Raw genomic sequence first — 11,056 nt, 5'->3', positions numbered from 1 at the left:
TTCTTTTTAAAAAGGGAACAGCACAAAACATCGCAAAATGACTGTATTGCTCGTCAACCATTGATACAGTAAGCTGTAAGCATACTGTTTTGTATTGTATTGTATTGTGATTTACTCCGGTTAGGATGGGTCTAGCGCGCATTTAAGTAGGGGTACACATGGAAGAATGAGCGAGACATGCATTTAGGTTGCCATGGGCTTATATTTTGCACAAGATGACGTCGTCAAAAAAAAAGTTGTGCAAATTGAACAGCATAAATAAACAAGCAAAATGTCACAGAAGTGCAGTGCCATATATATGTCCTATCCATCTCCAAAAAATGAAAACAAAAGGCACCATATATATTTTGTATGTGAGTAGTACTGTCCTATACCAATAATAAATTAAGGGAAAGAAACTAAAAAAACACACTACCAATCCAACTTATACACGATTTTTGTGGTGTGTTGCTGATAATCTGTTTCTAGAAGTTCTCCTTGTGGAAGACGAACTTGGTTGTGGTCTTGTGCGAGAAGTCCTGCGACAGGCGGCGGAGCTCCGGCGTGACCTTCTGGTCGCCGCAGTAGAAGACCCCCACGCGCTGGCCCTGGTGGCCGCAGGCCACCCGCTTGAATACGTCCCGCCAGTTGGGCCGCGCGAAGTGGGTGCGCACCCGCGTCCCGGACACGACGTCGACGCCGCTCTTGGCGTGGTGCAGCGCCTGCAGCATCACCAGCAGCGCCGACCGCGCGTCGCCCTCCTCGTACACGCTGGTGCAGTGGTTGTGGAGCTCCACCACGTCGCCCCGGGCGTCGCGCTCCGCCACCTCGTTCATCACGCCGCGGAACCACTCGAAGGACCCCTCCTCCCGCGTGCACCAGTAGAAGTACACCCGCCGCGTCAGGAACCGCTCGTCGCCGGCGGAGATGCTGTTGAGCACGTCCTTGACGATGCTGATCAGCGGGGTGGCGCCGATGCCGAGCCCGATGAGGAGGAGCACGTCGTACTTGCGGTAGTCCTGCGCGGGGGCGCCGTAGGGCCCGTCGATCAGCAGCTTCGGGAGCTTGCCGCCGGCGGTCGCCACCGCCGCGGGCGACGTCAGGTCCGCGCGGAGGAGGCCGCTCTGCCCGGCGGCCGGGGGCCGGCACACCTGCGAGAAGAGCGCGCGGAAGCTGGTCGTCCAGTCGCCGCGGCATCGGATGTGCATGCTCAGGTAGTCGTCGCCGGGCGCCGAGGTGATGGTGAACGGGTGCCTGCGGCGACAAGATTAAACGGAGAATGAATTAACCATCCATCCATCCATGGCGTTCGATCCCCAACGACGGCTGGCCGGCTGGCTTACCACTCGAACGGCGAGACCTCGCCGCAGTTCACGTAGATGTACTGCCCGCTCTTGTAGCTGAACCCGTGCGGCTTGCTCATGTGGATGGCGATGACGTTTCCCGGGTACACGGCGACCTTCTCGATTCTCACCGTGGTGAGGCCGTGGGACCTCAGTGCCCGGAGGAGCCGCTCGCCGGCGTACAGCAGGAGGGGGATGGCAAGGTACATCCAAGTCTGAAATTTTTCACATTGCAAGAGCGAGGGATCTTGTCAGAACAAAAACAGTTCTCCAATCTAGTGATGATGATGATGAACTTGGTGAGAGATGAATGCTCGAAGAGTTTAATTTCCAAATTATTACCGTCTGCTTGTACCAGGTCCGGTTGATGTAGAGGCAGACGCCGTGGACGATGAATGCGATGTAGACGATGACGAAGAGGTGGTGGGAGTACCAGAACATGTTGAAGCCGCTGAGCCGCCGCAGCGGGTTGCCCTCGCTGAGCTTCCCCCGGCGGAACCACGGGTGCGCCAGCGTGTAGGCGACGGCCATGAGCACCAGCATGATCACCCCGGTGACGCCCTCCACGCCCTTGACGAACCACCAGTAGTTGGGGATCCTCCGCTGGCCGAAGTAGGCCTTCATCGGCTCGTACGCGGCAGCGCTGGCGTGCAGTAGCCGCGGGAAATCGCACGTCAGGTGCGTCACCGCGTGCAGCGCGACGCCGACGGCCACGCCGCCGGCGACCACCTTGTGGAAGTTGATGTTGTCGTTGAAGGGGACGGCGGCGCCGAGCCGGGTCCGGGACCGGAGCCAGGTGATGGTGTTCCGGCACACGGGGAGGAGGATCAGGGCCATGTTGAACTTGGTGGTCTCGGCGCCGCCCTTGGCGACGCACACGCAGTAGCCCATGACGTCGAACGTCGGGTGGCGCCGGTACGCGGCGAACTTCCAGGCGAAGAGGCCGACGTTGATGGCCAGCCACAGCGCCATCACCCAGACGCGCTTCCAGTTGTCCTCCAGGAAGTAGAGCAGGCTCCTGGCGGCGCACCGGAGCGGGTTGCGGTCCGGCGCCGGCGCGAGCTTCTGGCTGATCAGCTGGCTGATGTTGGAGCTGTGCGTCACCAGCCGGGATTGCGCCTGCGATGGCGGCTGCAGCAGCAGGGACTCCAGGTTCGCAATCTGTTTGTTTGTTTGTTCGTTTGTTTCAGACGAACAATGTCAGTGCACTGAACAATGTCGAACGGATGATGTAGAACTGAGAGGGGAAGAGTATGCATGAACCTCAATGTAACCGAGATTGTCGGGATCCAGCTCCTCCATGATCAGTGCGGTGTACTCGTCGACGCGCTCCAGGATCTTGGACAGCTTGTTTGCGGAGGCAGTCAGAGTGAGGACCTGATGGAGCACGAAATTCAGAATGTTCAGAGTTCAGATTCTTGACTGAATCATTAAAGTAATCGATTAACGAGATGTTTGTTTCCATTAATCCGTTTTCATTGATTAGTTCATTACCTCTTTGAGCTCCTCTTCAGTGATCTGACCATCAGCGTTCTTGTCAACCCTGCACCAAGTTCAGAACAGAGCAAGTTCAGACATCAACATACTTTGGACCTTTGGGCATACTCCTTAGAATATAATATTTGCAAGATTCAATGCCAAATTTGGTACATTTTGGAATGCACCTACTTTATACTAGTACAAAATTTGTGACTTTGAGTTTTAAAACTGAGCACGTACATGTCAAAGAAGGTCCGAAGCTTGGCATCGAATCCTGGATCAGAGAGCTGCTCCCAGAACTCCCGGAGTTGATCCTTGGTGAGCACCTGCGCCGTGATCCCTCTTCGCCGCGCAAGGGAGTCGAAGATCTGCACGGCGAACTCCTCGGATCCAACCATCCCTGCAGCATTAGGTAGACAAGAACATTTCAGCATACAGCTGTAGCATGAGCTGAGAGAAATCCAGACATGTTCATCTCTCTCTATTTTTTTTTCCTCCCAAGTTGTTCAGAGCTGAGAGAATGGCAAGGCGTGCAGCTCACCGATGCACTGGCCGAAGCGCGAGCGGAGGAGGAAGCCGTCGACGGAGAGGCGGTGGAAGCGCTTCTCGACCTCGGGCCACCCCTCGGTGACGGCGGCCTGGTTGAGGAACTGGAGCCCCCTGAGCGCGCTGGCGGCGCCGGTGACGCTCCGGTCCAGCCGGGCGGGCCGGTCCCGGTCCCCGCGGAGCAGCGCCGCGAGCGGCACCGCGGCGCGCTTGCTCCCGGACGCGATGCGCCGGAGGGCCCGGAGCTTGGACGAGAGCCCGCCGGGGCCGGGCGCCGCCGCCGGAGCCGGGCGGTCCAGGAGCGCCGCCTCCTGCGCGTCCGGGGCGACGCTCTTGACGCTGCGGACGGCGACGGCGCCGTCGCCGTCGCCCCGGACGTCGAGCGTGACCTCGACGTACTCGTCCTCGTCCTTGAACCGCGTGCTCCGGCGCTTGCCGTCCGTGGACGGGCTCTTGAACGCCGACGCCGGCGGCGGCCCGGCGCCGCCGCCGCCGCTCCCGGCCTGGCCCGACATGCCCACTCAAATGAAGCTCCGATCCTGCAAGGGCGCCGCGGCGGCGAGGAACGTCAGCACCGGCCAAGAGGACTCAGGATCACGAAGCTCGCTACCATACAGCACTTTGCAAAAGGAACAGAGAAAGACTGATACTGTAGTAGCAATTCGGATCGCAAGATTCAGCAGAACGAAAACGTCGTCTGCGTCAAGTTCTTCTTCCTCTTCGTTTCAGATGCTAATAAAGTGCGATAGCAACAACAAAGCCACCTAGCGCATGCAGAGACAGAGATACTACAATCTAGGACGATGTTACTGTCAAGAAAGAATGTCAAGTGACATCACATTCTCCAGGCAGTCGCTGGCCGCACTTTCCACCACGAACGGAACCGAACAGTTGGTCAGAAAAGATGTCAAGATAACCAGGACGCAAAACCCTTGGTCCTCTCCCTCTCCCAATCAAACGCGGAGAATCCACACGCAGCAAATCGAAACCGAAAGCAAAACGGCGATGGATTCATGTCGCTGCCAGCCACTCACCTCTGAGCAACCTGAATTCGAGCGCCTCTCAGCGCGCTGCAGCTGCCAAGACAGAACGTGTGGCCCCGAATCCGAACGAGCTCCAAGAACACAACAAATGGGAGAAGGATGCTGCTGCTGCTTGTGCCGGTGCTGAGATATCCAGGGGGCCAAGAAGGCGCTGCAGGATATATAGGCAGGGCTAGCACTAGCAGGACAGATTCGGTAGAGGAGCTAGCGCTCTCGCTGCTGTAGCAGACTAGCTAGCAGTCTACCAGCGAAGGAGACGGCGACATGGATCGGCTGGTCTCGGTCGTCAGACGAATTTCTTACTAGTTGTTTTTCGGGGGACGCTGGGCACACGAGTCAAAGGGAGGAGGATGGACAGCGGGGCAGCAAGAAGGGCTCCGATACAGGGGGCGCCCCGCCCCAAGGTTGGCGACGGAATCCGGCGGCAGCCGGGGATGGGCGGGCGGGGCGACGCCGTGGAAACCAGTGAAGCGCTCTGCCGGTTTTTAGCATTCCGGGGTGGTTCGCCGTTTCGGTTGTTGGTGATGATCATGAGATTTGGTGCCTTTTGAGCTGTACTTTAGACGACTTTAACTGCATTCTTCCCTCCGGTGCTTGCAGGCTTAAATAAGCATTATTTTTATAAATGAACAAACCACTGAATCTTCGTGGCGCGTCGTGCGCAGGAACACCAGATCCCTCTCTTTTCGTTTTCATTTCCGTTTTTCTGTATGAACCCGATCCTCTACGACCCTGTTCTAACCTCTAGGACCTTTTTTCTACTGCTCGGTTTGTGAGCCGTACATTCTATGAAATTCTTTTGGCATCTCTAGTTTCGGCATTATGTTTCGTACGAAAAAATCGTAGCATTTTCTCCGGACGTTGAAAGTTTCCCCGTAAAGAGAAGATGTAAGTTGACGCATTAGAATTTTTTTTTCACGTCCAACAGACGCCTTGCTAACATTTTTTTTCCACTAGATAAACCCAACAGAAGATCCTACCGAACCCGCCGCAGAGGGGTCGTTGCAGGCGTCCGGGTTCGAGCCCGAGCGGGTGCGCACCAACCGAGCGTAGCTCGGCTTGCAACGCCTCCCTAACGTAAGGTAGCATCTTGTCGCTATCGCCGCGGTTAACAACCACTTGGACAACTCTCATCAGTCGTGCTAGCTGCATCGAGCAAAGGAGCCAAATGAGAGGGGAAGGCTGGATAACTGCTCTAGCGCAAAAGTTTCAGGCAGATGCGCAAGTGGCGCAACGGTTGTTGCGGGTGGCACGGCGCGGGGAAACGCGTCACTGGGCGCGTGGAGACTGGGCAGAGCACGGCACCAGGGGAAACTCTGCCCAAGTAAACTGTGTGCAGGCTTTCCTTTTTTTTCTCTCTTCAGAAAATAAATGGACCACGCGGGGACATGGTGCTACTGTGCAAGGTTGGTGCGCGTACCCTGACCTCTGTCAGATCGACAGATTGTGCTCCGCCCTCCGCAGGGTCACAGGATCCTGGAGCCTGGCATGAGAGCGTGTGTGCTGCGAGTTCCACCACTAGCACTAGAATTACTAGCACATGCTAAGCTACATGGCTGCACTGAACCTCCTGCCGGGAAGCTAGCTCTGCCTTGGTTTGACCAAGGGATTATGCATTTATCTAGCTAGGTTGGTGGCCGCCATGGTCAACCATGGTAGCACATGAATGGAGCAGCAGCAGAACATCAAATCCCAGGGGCGTTCCTCGGAAACCAGTGAAGCTACGTGTGCCATCTTTAGGGTCTACTTTGCAGGCTTAAATAATTGGAGCATTAGTGTAAACAAACCACTGAATCTTTGTAGCCCGTTGTCTACTTTTTCTTCTTCCGTTTTTGTTTATTTCTTTTGTAAAGCCCGATCCTCTCTCGATCTTATTCTACGGCTTGGATTGCGAGCTGTACATTATACCATTTAAAATTCTGCGAGCCCAGCACAATTCGTTTTAGGCGTCTGCAATCTCAACACGATGTGCATGAGACAACACGAGAATCCAGAAAATATCTCTTCACAAGGAGAAGAAGTGAGCCACTTGGGCAGGCTCTTATCAGTCATGCTAGCTGCATCCAACAAAGAAGCCAAATGGGAGGGGAAGGCTGGATCACTACTCTAACGCAAAAGGTTGTTTTAGCCGTAGGCTCGCAAGCCTCGTCACATGGTTATTTAGGCAGAATGTGCAAGGTGGTTGTGGGAAACCGGATCTGCCCTGCTCCTTGTTTTCGCGTGGAGACTGGACAGAGCACGGCACCAGGGAAAACTCTGTTCCTGTGTTCGTCGCCTCTGCGTATAAAAAAACAAGTATAAATCGTGCGCAGGCTTTCCTCTATCTTTTTTTCTCTCTCTCTCTTCAGAAAACAAATGGACCACGCGCCGTGGGCCCACTCTTCGGCGAGGCTGTATTTTGCCGCTCCTGATCCCGTACCTTCAAGTGCGCTCGCGCTCCGTACGAGCAGCTTTCTGGCTTGCATACTGGTCGGTGCACGTATGCTGACGAATCTCTATCGGATTGTGATCATGGTTTTAAATCGTCCGCTGACGCGTTTAGCGGTAGGGTTTCTCTTATCCTATTTAGCGGGCAATAGCGGTATTTAGTAGGCTATAGTCAACTTTAGCAGGTTAAATACGATAGTAGCTGTTCTTCTTAGAAGCTATAAATGGCTATTTAAAACTTTAGTGCTCCGTAGGCACAGAGTCACGAGATCTTGGAACCTCGCGATTTACACCATTTTTAGCATGAGAGAGAGAGAGAGTGTGTCAAGTTTCATCATCTGCATTTGAATTATTAGCATGTGTTGAGCTACCTGCCTGCACTAAATCTCTTTTACTTCCGGAAGCTCTGCCTTGGATTGACCAAGGGATTATCTACTTACTAGGTTGGTGGCCATCATCCGGGTCAACAGTGGCGTAGCTAGCTAGGTGGATAGGTGAGCTATGAACCACCCTAAAATTAGTAGCTTAAGGTATAACTATAGTAATTATTCATCAAACAGTCCAACACGCATGCAAAATTCAGACTTAATTATTGATCTTAAGATATTTAAAGTTGTAAAACACTTTATTAATACAATATTATATACTCTGAACCACCCTAACCAAAAATCCTAGCTACGCCCCTGCTGGTCCTGTTAATTAGCACACGAGGTCCGCTTCTCCGCGACTTACTTAAAAAAAGGCTTAGTAAATTTCACGTCATCTTTTAGCAGGGGTACGGTGAGACCAGCCGAAAAAGAGGGGCGAGGTATTTCCTTTCACGCGCTGGGATCTTTGCCTGTAAAGAACAACGACAAATATAATAGTGGTTCATGTTGATTTTTTACAAATCCATCAAGGTCGATCAGCTGACCCCAACAACTAAACCTCCCGTCTCTAGCTAGTTCGATGTTAGGAATCTAATTCTAAGGACATGAGCTAATAACTCGAAAACCACTCTTATATCTTCTTCCTGAGACATCAAAGATTCTTTAGCGAGGAGAGGACGTAACTTGACGCGTTAGAATTCCTCCTTCCACAGCTAACAGATGCTTTCCCTAACACAACCCATCATCAAGACGAATGTTCTCTCGTCACCACCACCGTCGCCATCGCTATCGCTGTCGCCGCCGCCACGGTTAACCAACCACTTTGACTACTCTTAATCTTATCACCCTCGCTCCCATGCATGTTAGCTACGTCCATCAAAGGAGGCAAAACGGCGATGGAGGGCAGCAAGGCTGGATCGCTACTACTCTAGTGCAAAAGCTTTAGCCCTAGCCGCGTCTCGTACGTGCGATAGCTATAGTAGCAGGTGAACACTACTACTTGCAAGCGTGTGCGCGACCGCGGTTGTTGCGTTGCGCCCGTCCCCTGTTTCCGACGGGTTGCCGACCGTTGCGTCACCACCCGGGGAATCGCAGTGCCGACGACGCCACGGTTGTTGGGCTAGCGCCTCGTTTTCGCCTCGCATCGGATCGCATGGATGCCGCGAGGAGGCTGGAGAGCAGAGCGGCCCAGGGAAACTCCTGCCTGTTCCCTCCCGTGTCGTCTTGCGTTCGTCGCTCCGCGGGCCCACTCGCCGGTGAGGTTTGTGACTGGCGCTCTCGTACCTCCGTGGACACGTGCTTGCCCTCCGGCCTCCGCACGTTAGTTACCTGTGCAATTACGTTTATACAGCTTTTACATATACTGCTTCCGTGCTAGAAAAAATGCAACTCTTGCTTTTGTAAGAAGTTAAATAATTTTAAATTTGATCAAATCTATAAAAAATACTAACATTTGATTCTTCAAATAAATTTAATATAAAAATATATAACATGATTGATCTAATAATACTTATTTTGTAATATAAATATTAGTAAATTTTTGTATAAATTTGGTTAAATTTAAATTATTTGACTCCTCGGAAAGTAGAGTTGTATTCTTTTTGGACGGAGCGAGCAGCTGGTATAAATTAAGGTCGGTGCAGTGTCTGTACCCTGACCCTTGTGCTCCCGGCCGTCAGAGATCTTGGAACCTTGTGTAGTAGGGTAGTACTCGTAGAGAGGGAAAGGTCATCATTAGTAGCATTAGAATTATCGTTAGGTAAGCTACCTCGCTGCACTACACCTCTCTTTGCCCGAAACCCTGCCTTGGATTGGCCAAGGGATTGGATTACCTAGGGTTGTTAGCTAGGAGTCATGCATGGTCAACCAGTTTGAGAAATAAATGTAGTGTCGTGTGTGCATGCCTGCCACCGTAGTCGTCGTCCCAGTTGAAGCCAGGAACACATCAAAACCCGGAGGCGCTTCCTTATCTACCTTTTCCGTTGTTTCTCTCATGGTATTTATTTATTTATTTATTTATTTACATACCTTGCTGGTTACCATGCATATAGAAGGAGCGCAATAACAAGCCAAATAAATATATTAGATCTTACTAGTACGTTGATACAGGAAGTCATATGGATATATTAATTAGCATATAATTATATATTATGTATCTGTTGAAGGAAATCTCCAGCCGGGTGGCGGAGTGCACCCGCCTAATCCTAGTTTAGGAAGAGTTTGGGGGAGACTTAGTAGCGCTTGATCGATGGGCGGATGAACACGGGAAAGACGCGAGGATTAGAGTGGTTCGGGCCGCCGGAGCGTAATACCCTATGTCCACTTTAGAGCTGTATTGCTTGAGTATGCTTTGTGGACAGCTTGTGAGTCTAGACCTTGTGTAAGCCTGACAATGAACTTTTTTGTTCTAACGAGTACACTCCCTTTTATAGACCAAGGGGAGTGCTTACACTGTGCGGGGCCCCGACAGGTGGGCCCGGCCAACAGGAGCCTGTTATATGAGAGATATGGAGATTTTCCTCTCCAGCTCCTCTCTATAGTCCTCTTGATCGGGAAGTTGATGTATGTATCTACAGCCAGGATATGTTCTTGTGCCGCCTTACCGGCACAGTGCCTGCTGACAGTGACTACGCACAGGGGAAGTCGTGCTGTCGCTGTTGGGTCAGTACCCTCTGACAAGCGAAGAAGCAGCGCTGACCCGCCGCGCCGTCGCCTCCGCGCACACTGTTGCAGCGCATGCCTCGGCTCACCTGTAGCAGGCCATCATCACCCACGCGCGCGGCGCCGTGATGTAACTACACGCCGTCTGCCCGCGCGCAGAGCACAGTGACGCGCCGCCTTGGAAATAGGCGGGCTTACCGTGGTGTCAGTTGGGCAGACCATGCTTTGACTTGGGCACGCACAGCCCACGTTCCCGCATTTAATGCGGTAGTTGGGCTGGTGCCCCGCGAAGGACCTTCTACCACGAGCACGTGGCAGGGCCGGCCCTGCAGTTGCCTTTGTGGCGGCACTTGGCGGTGCCGGACCCCTTCCCGGGGGAAGGTGGGTCCGGGCCCCCGAGGCCAGTTGGAGTGGTCAGGCCCGTGAAGGTCTGGTCTCCACACGTGGTGGCATCGAACCTCCCTGGGGAGTCCGGGTCCGTGGAGGCCACTCCAGAGCACCATGCCCTTGTGAGCACGTGGAGGCGCCGGACCTATAAGAGCACGGGGGAGGTCCGGAGACCACGGTCCCAGCTGTCAGGCCTGGGCCGTACGCCACGTCGCCCAGAGAACGAGGGAGAGGTTACGGATAACCTTACGCCCGTCTGGATGGACACCCTGTCAGAAGACTCACTGATGGGTTAGGCCCGCGGAGAGGCAGATCTCCTCGCAGTGGACTATTACGACCTTCTGGTCGTTGAGCAGCTCCTTGCCGACGATGGAGGATAGGCGGCCGAGCATGTGGTGGCACGCGTCCACCACGATGCGCTTAGCGCACACGCCGAAGCCGGACACCATCACGCCCTGTGAGACGGCAGCTTCATGCTAAGGGTCTGAAGGTGATGAAGGCGGATCGTGGGCCCACCACGACGCGCCTGGCCCACATGTCAGGGCCGGACACCCTAGCAAGAGGTACCCCTGTCTGTATGTACCGATAGTACCATATAATAATATAGTACGTGTTGGTCGAGGACTTCAGTCTTTTTCTATTTTACTCGCTGAGTGTTAATTTTAAATGGTTTCTGACACTTATCTCGACATACGGTTACCTATATTTCAATTAGGACTCCGATTGACTGATCAAGAAATTATTGCTTGCTTTAATAATAAAAAGATAAAAATAGGGACAGAGATAGAGATTCCTGGCTGTATATATACTGTTCCCTCGTGAG

General features: G+C 53.2%; 1 protein-coding gene across 1 annotated transcript; it reads right to left on the bottom strand.

Annotated features, from left to right (window-relative positions):
• Positions 1 to 274: 274 nt before the first annotated feature.
• Positions 275 to 4,687, bottom strand: LOC112886366 (respiratory burst oxidase homolog protein B-like). Its single transcript, XM_025952258.1, has 8 exons — positions 4,382 to 4,687; positions 3,343 to 3,886; positions 3,042 to 3,201; positions 2,817 to 2,865; positions 2,586 to 2,699; positions 1,665 to 2,483; positions 1,323 to 1,537; positions 275 to 1,233 (listed from the first exon to the last, which is right to left on the bottom strand). Exons 2-8 carry the CDS (start codon positions 3,860 to 3,862, stop codon positions 465 to 467), a joined length of 2,646 nt encoding a protein of 881 aa, XP_025808043.1. The 5' UTR covers positions 3,863 to 3,886; positions 4,382 to 4,687; the 3' UTR covers positions 275 to 464.
• Positions 4,688 to 11,056: the final 6,369 nt, after the last annotated feature.

This window comes from Panicum hallii, chromosome 3 (assembly GCF_002211085.1).
Source record: "Panicum hallii strain FIL2 chromosome 3, PHallii_v3.1, whole genome shotgun sequence".
Taxonomy (NCBI): Eukaryota; Viridiplantae; Streptophyta; class Magnoliopsida; order Poales; family Poaceae; genus Panicum; species Panicum hallii.
This window is presented reverse-complemented; position numbering and strand designations above follow the sequence as displayed.

Excerpts from the sequence above, each read along its gene's own strand:
- LOC112886366 (XM_025952258.1), bottom strand. The coding sequence starts at position 3,862 with ATGTCGGGCCAGGCCGGGAGCGGCGGCGGCGGCGCCGGGCCGCCGCCG. Across the intron at positions 2,700-2,816 it reads CTGAAGAGGAGCTCAAAGAG|GTCCTCACTCTGACTGCCTC; the intron begins GTAATGAACTAA and ends GTGCTCCATCAG. Across the intron at positions 1,538-1,664 it reads GGACCTGGTACAAGCAGACG|ACTTGGATGTACCTTGCCAT; the intron begins GTAATAATTTGG and ends GAAAAATTTCAG.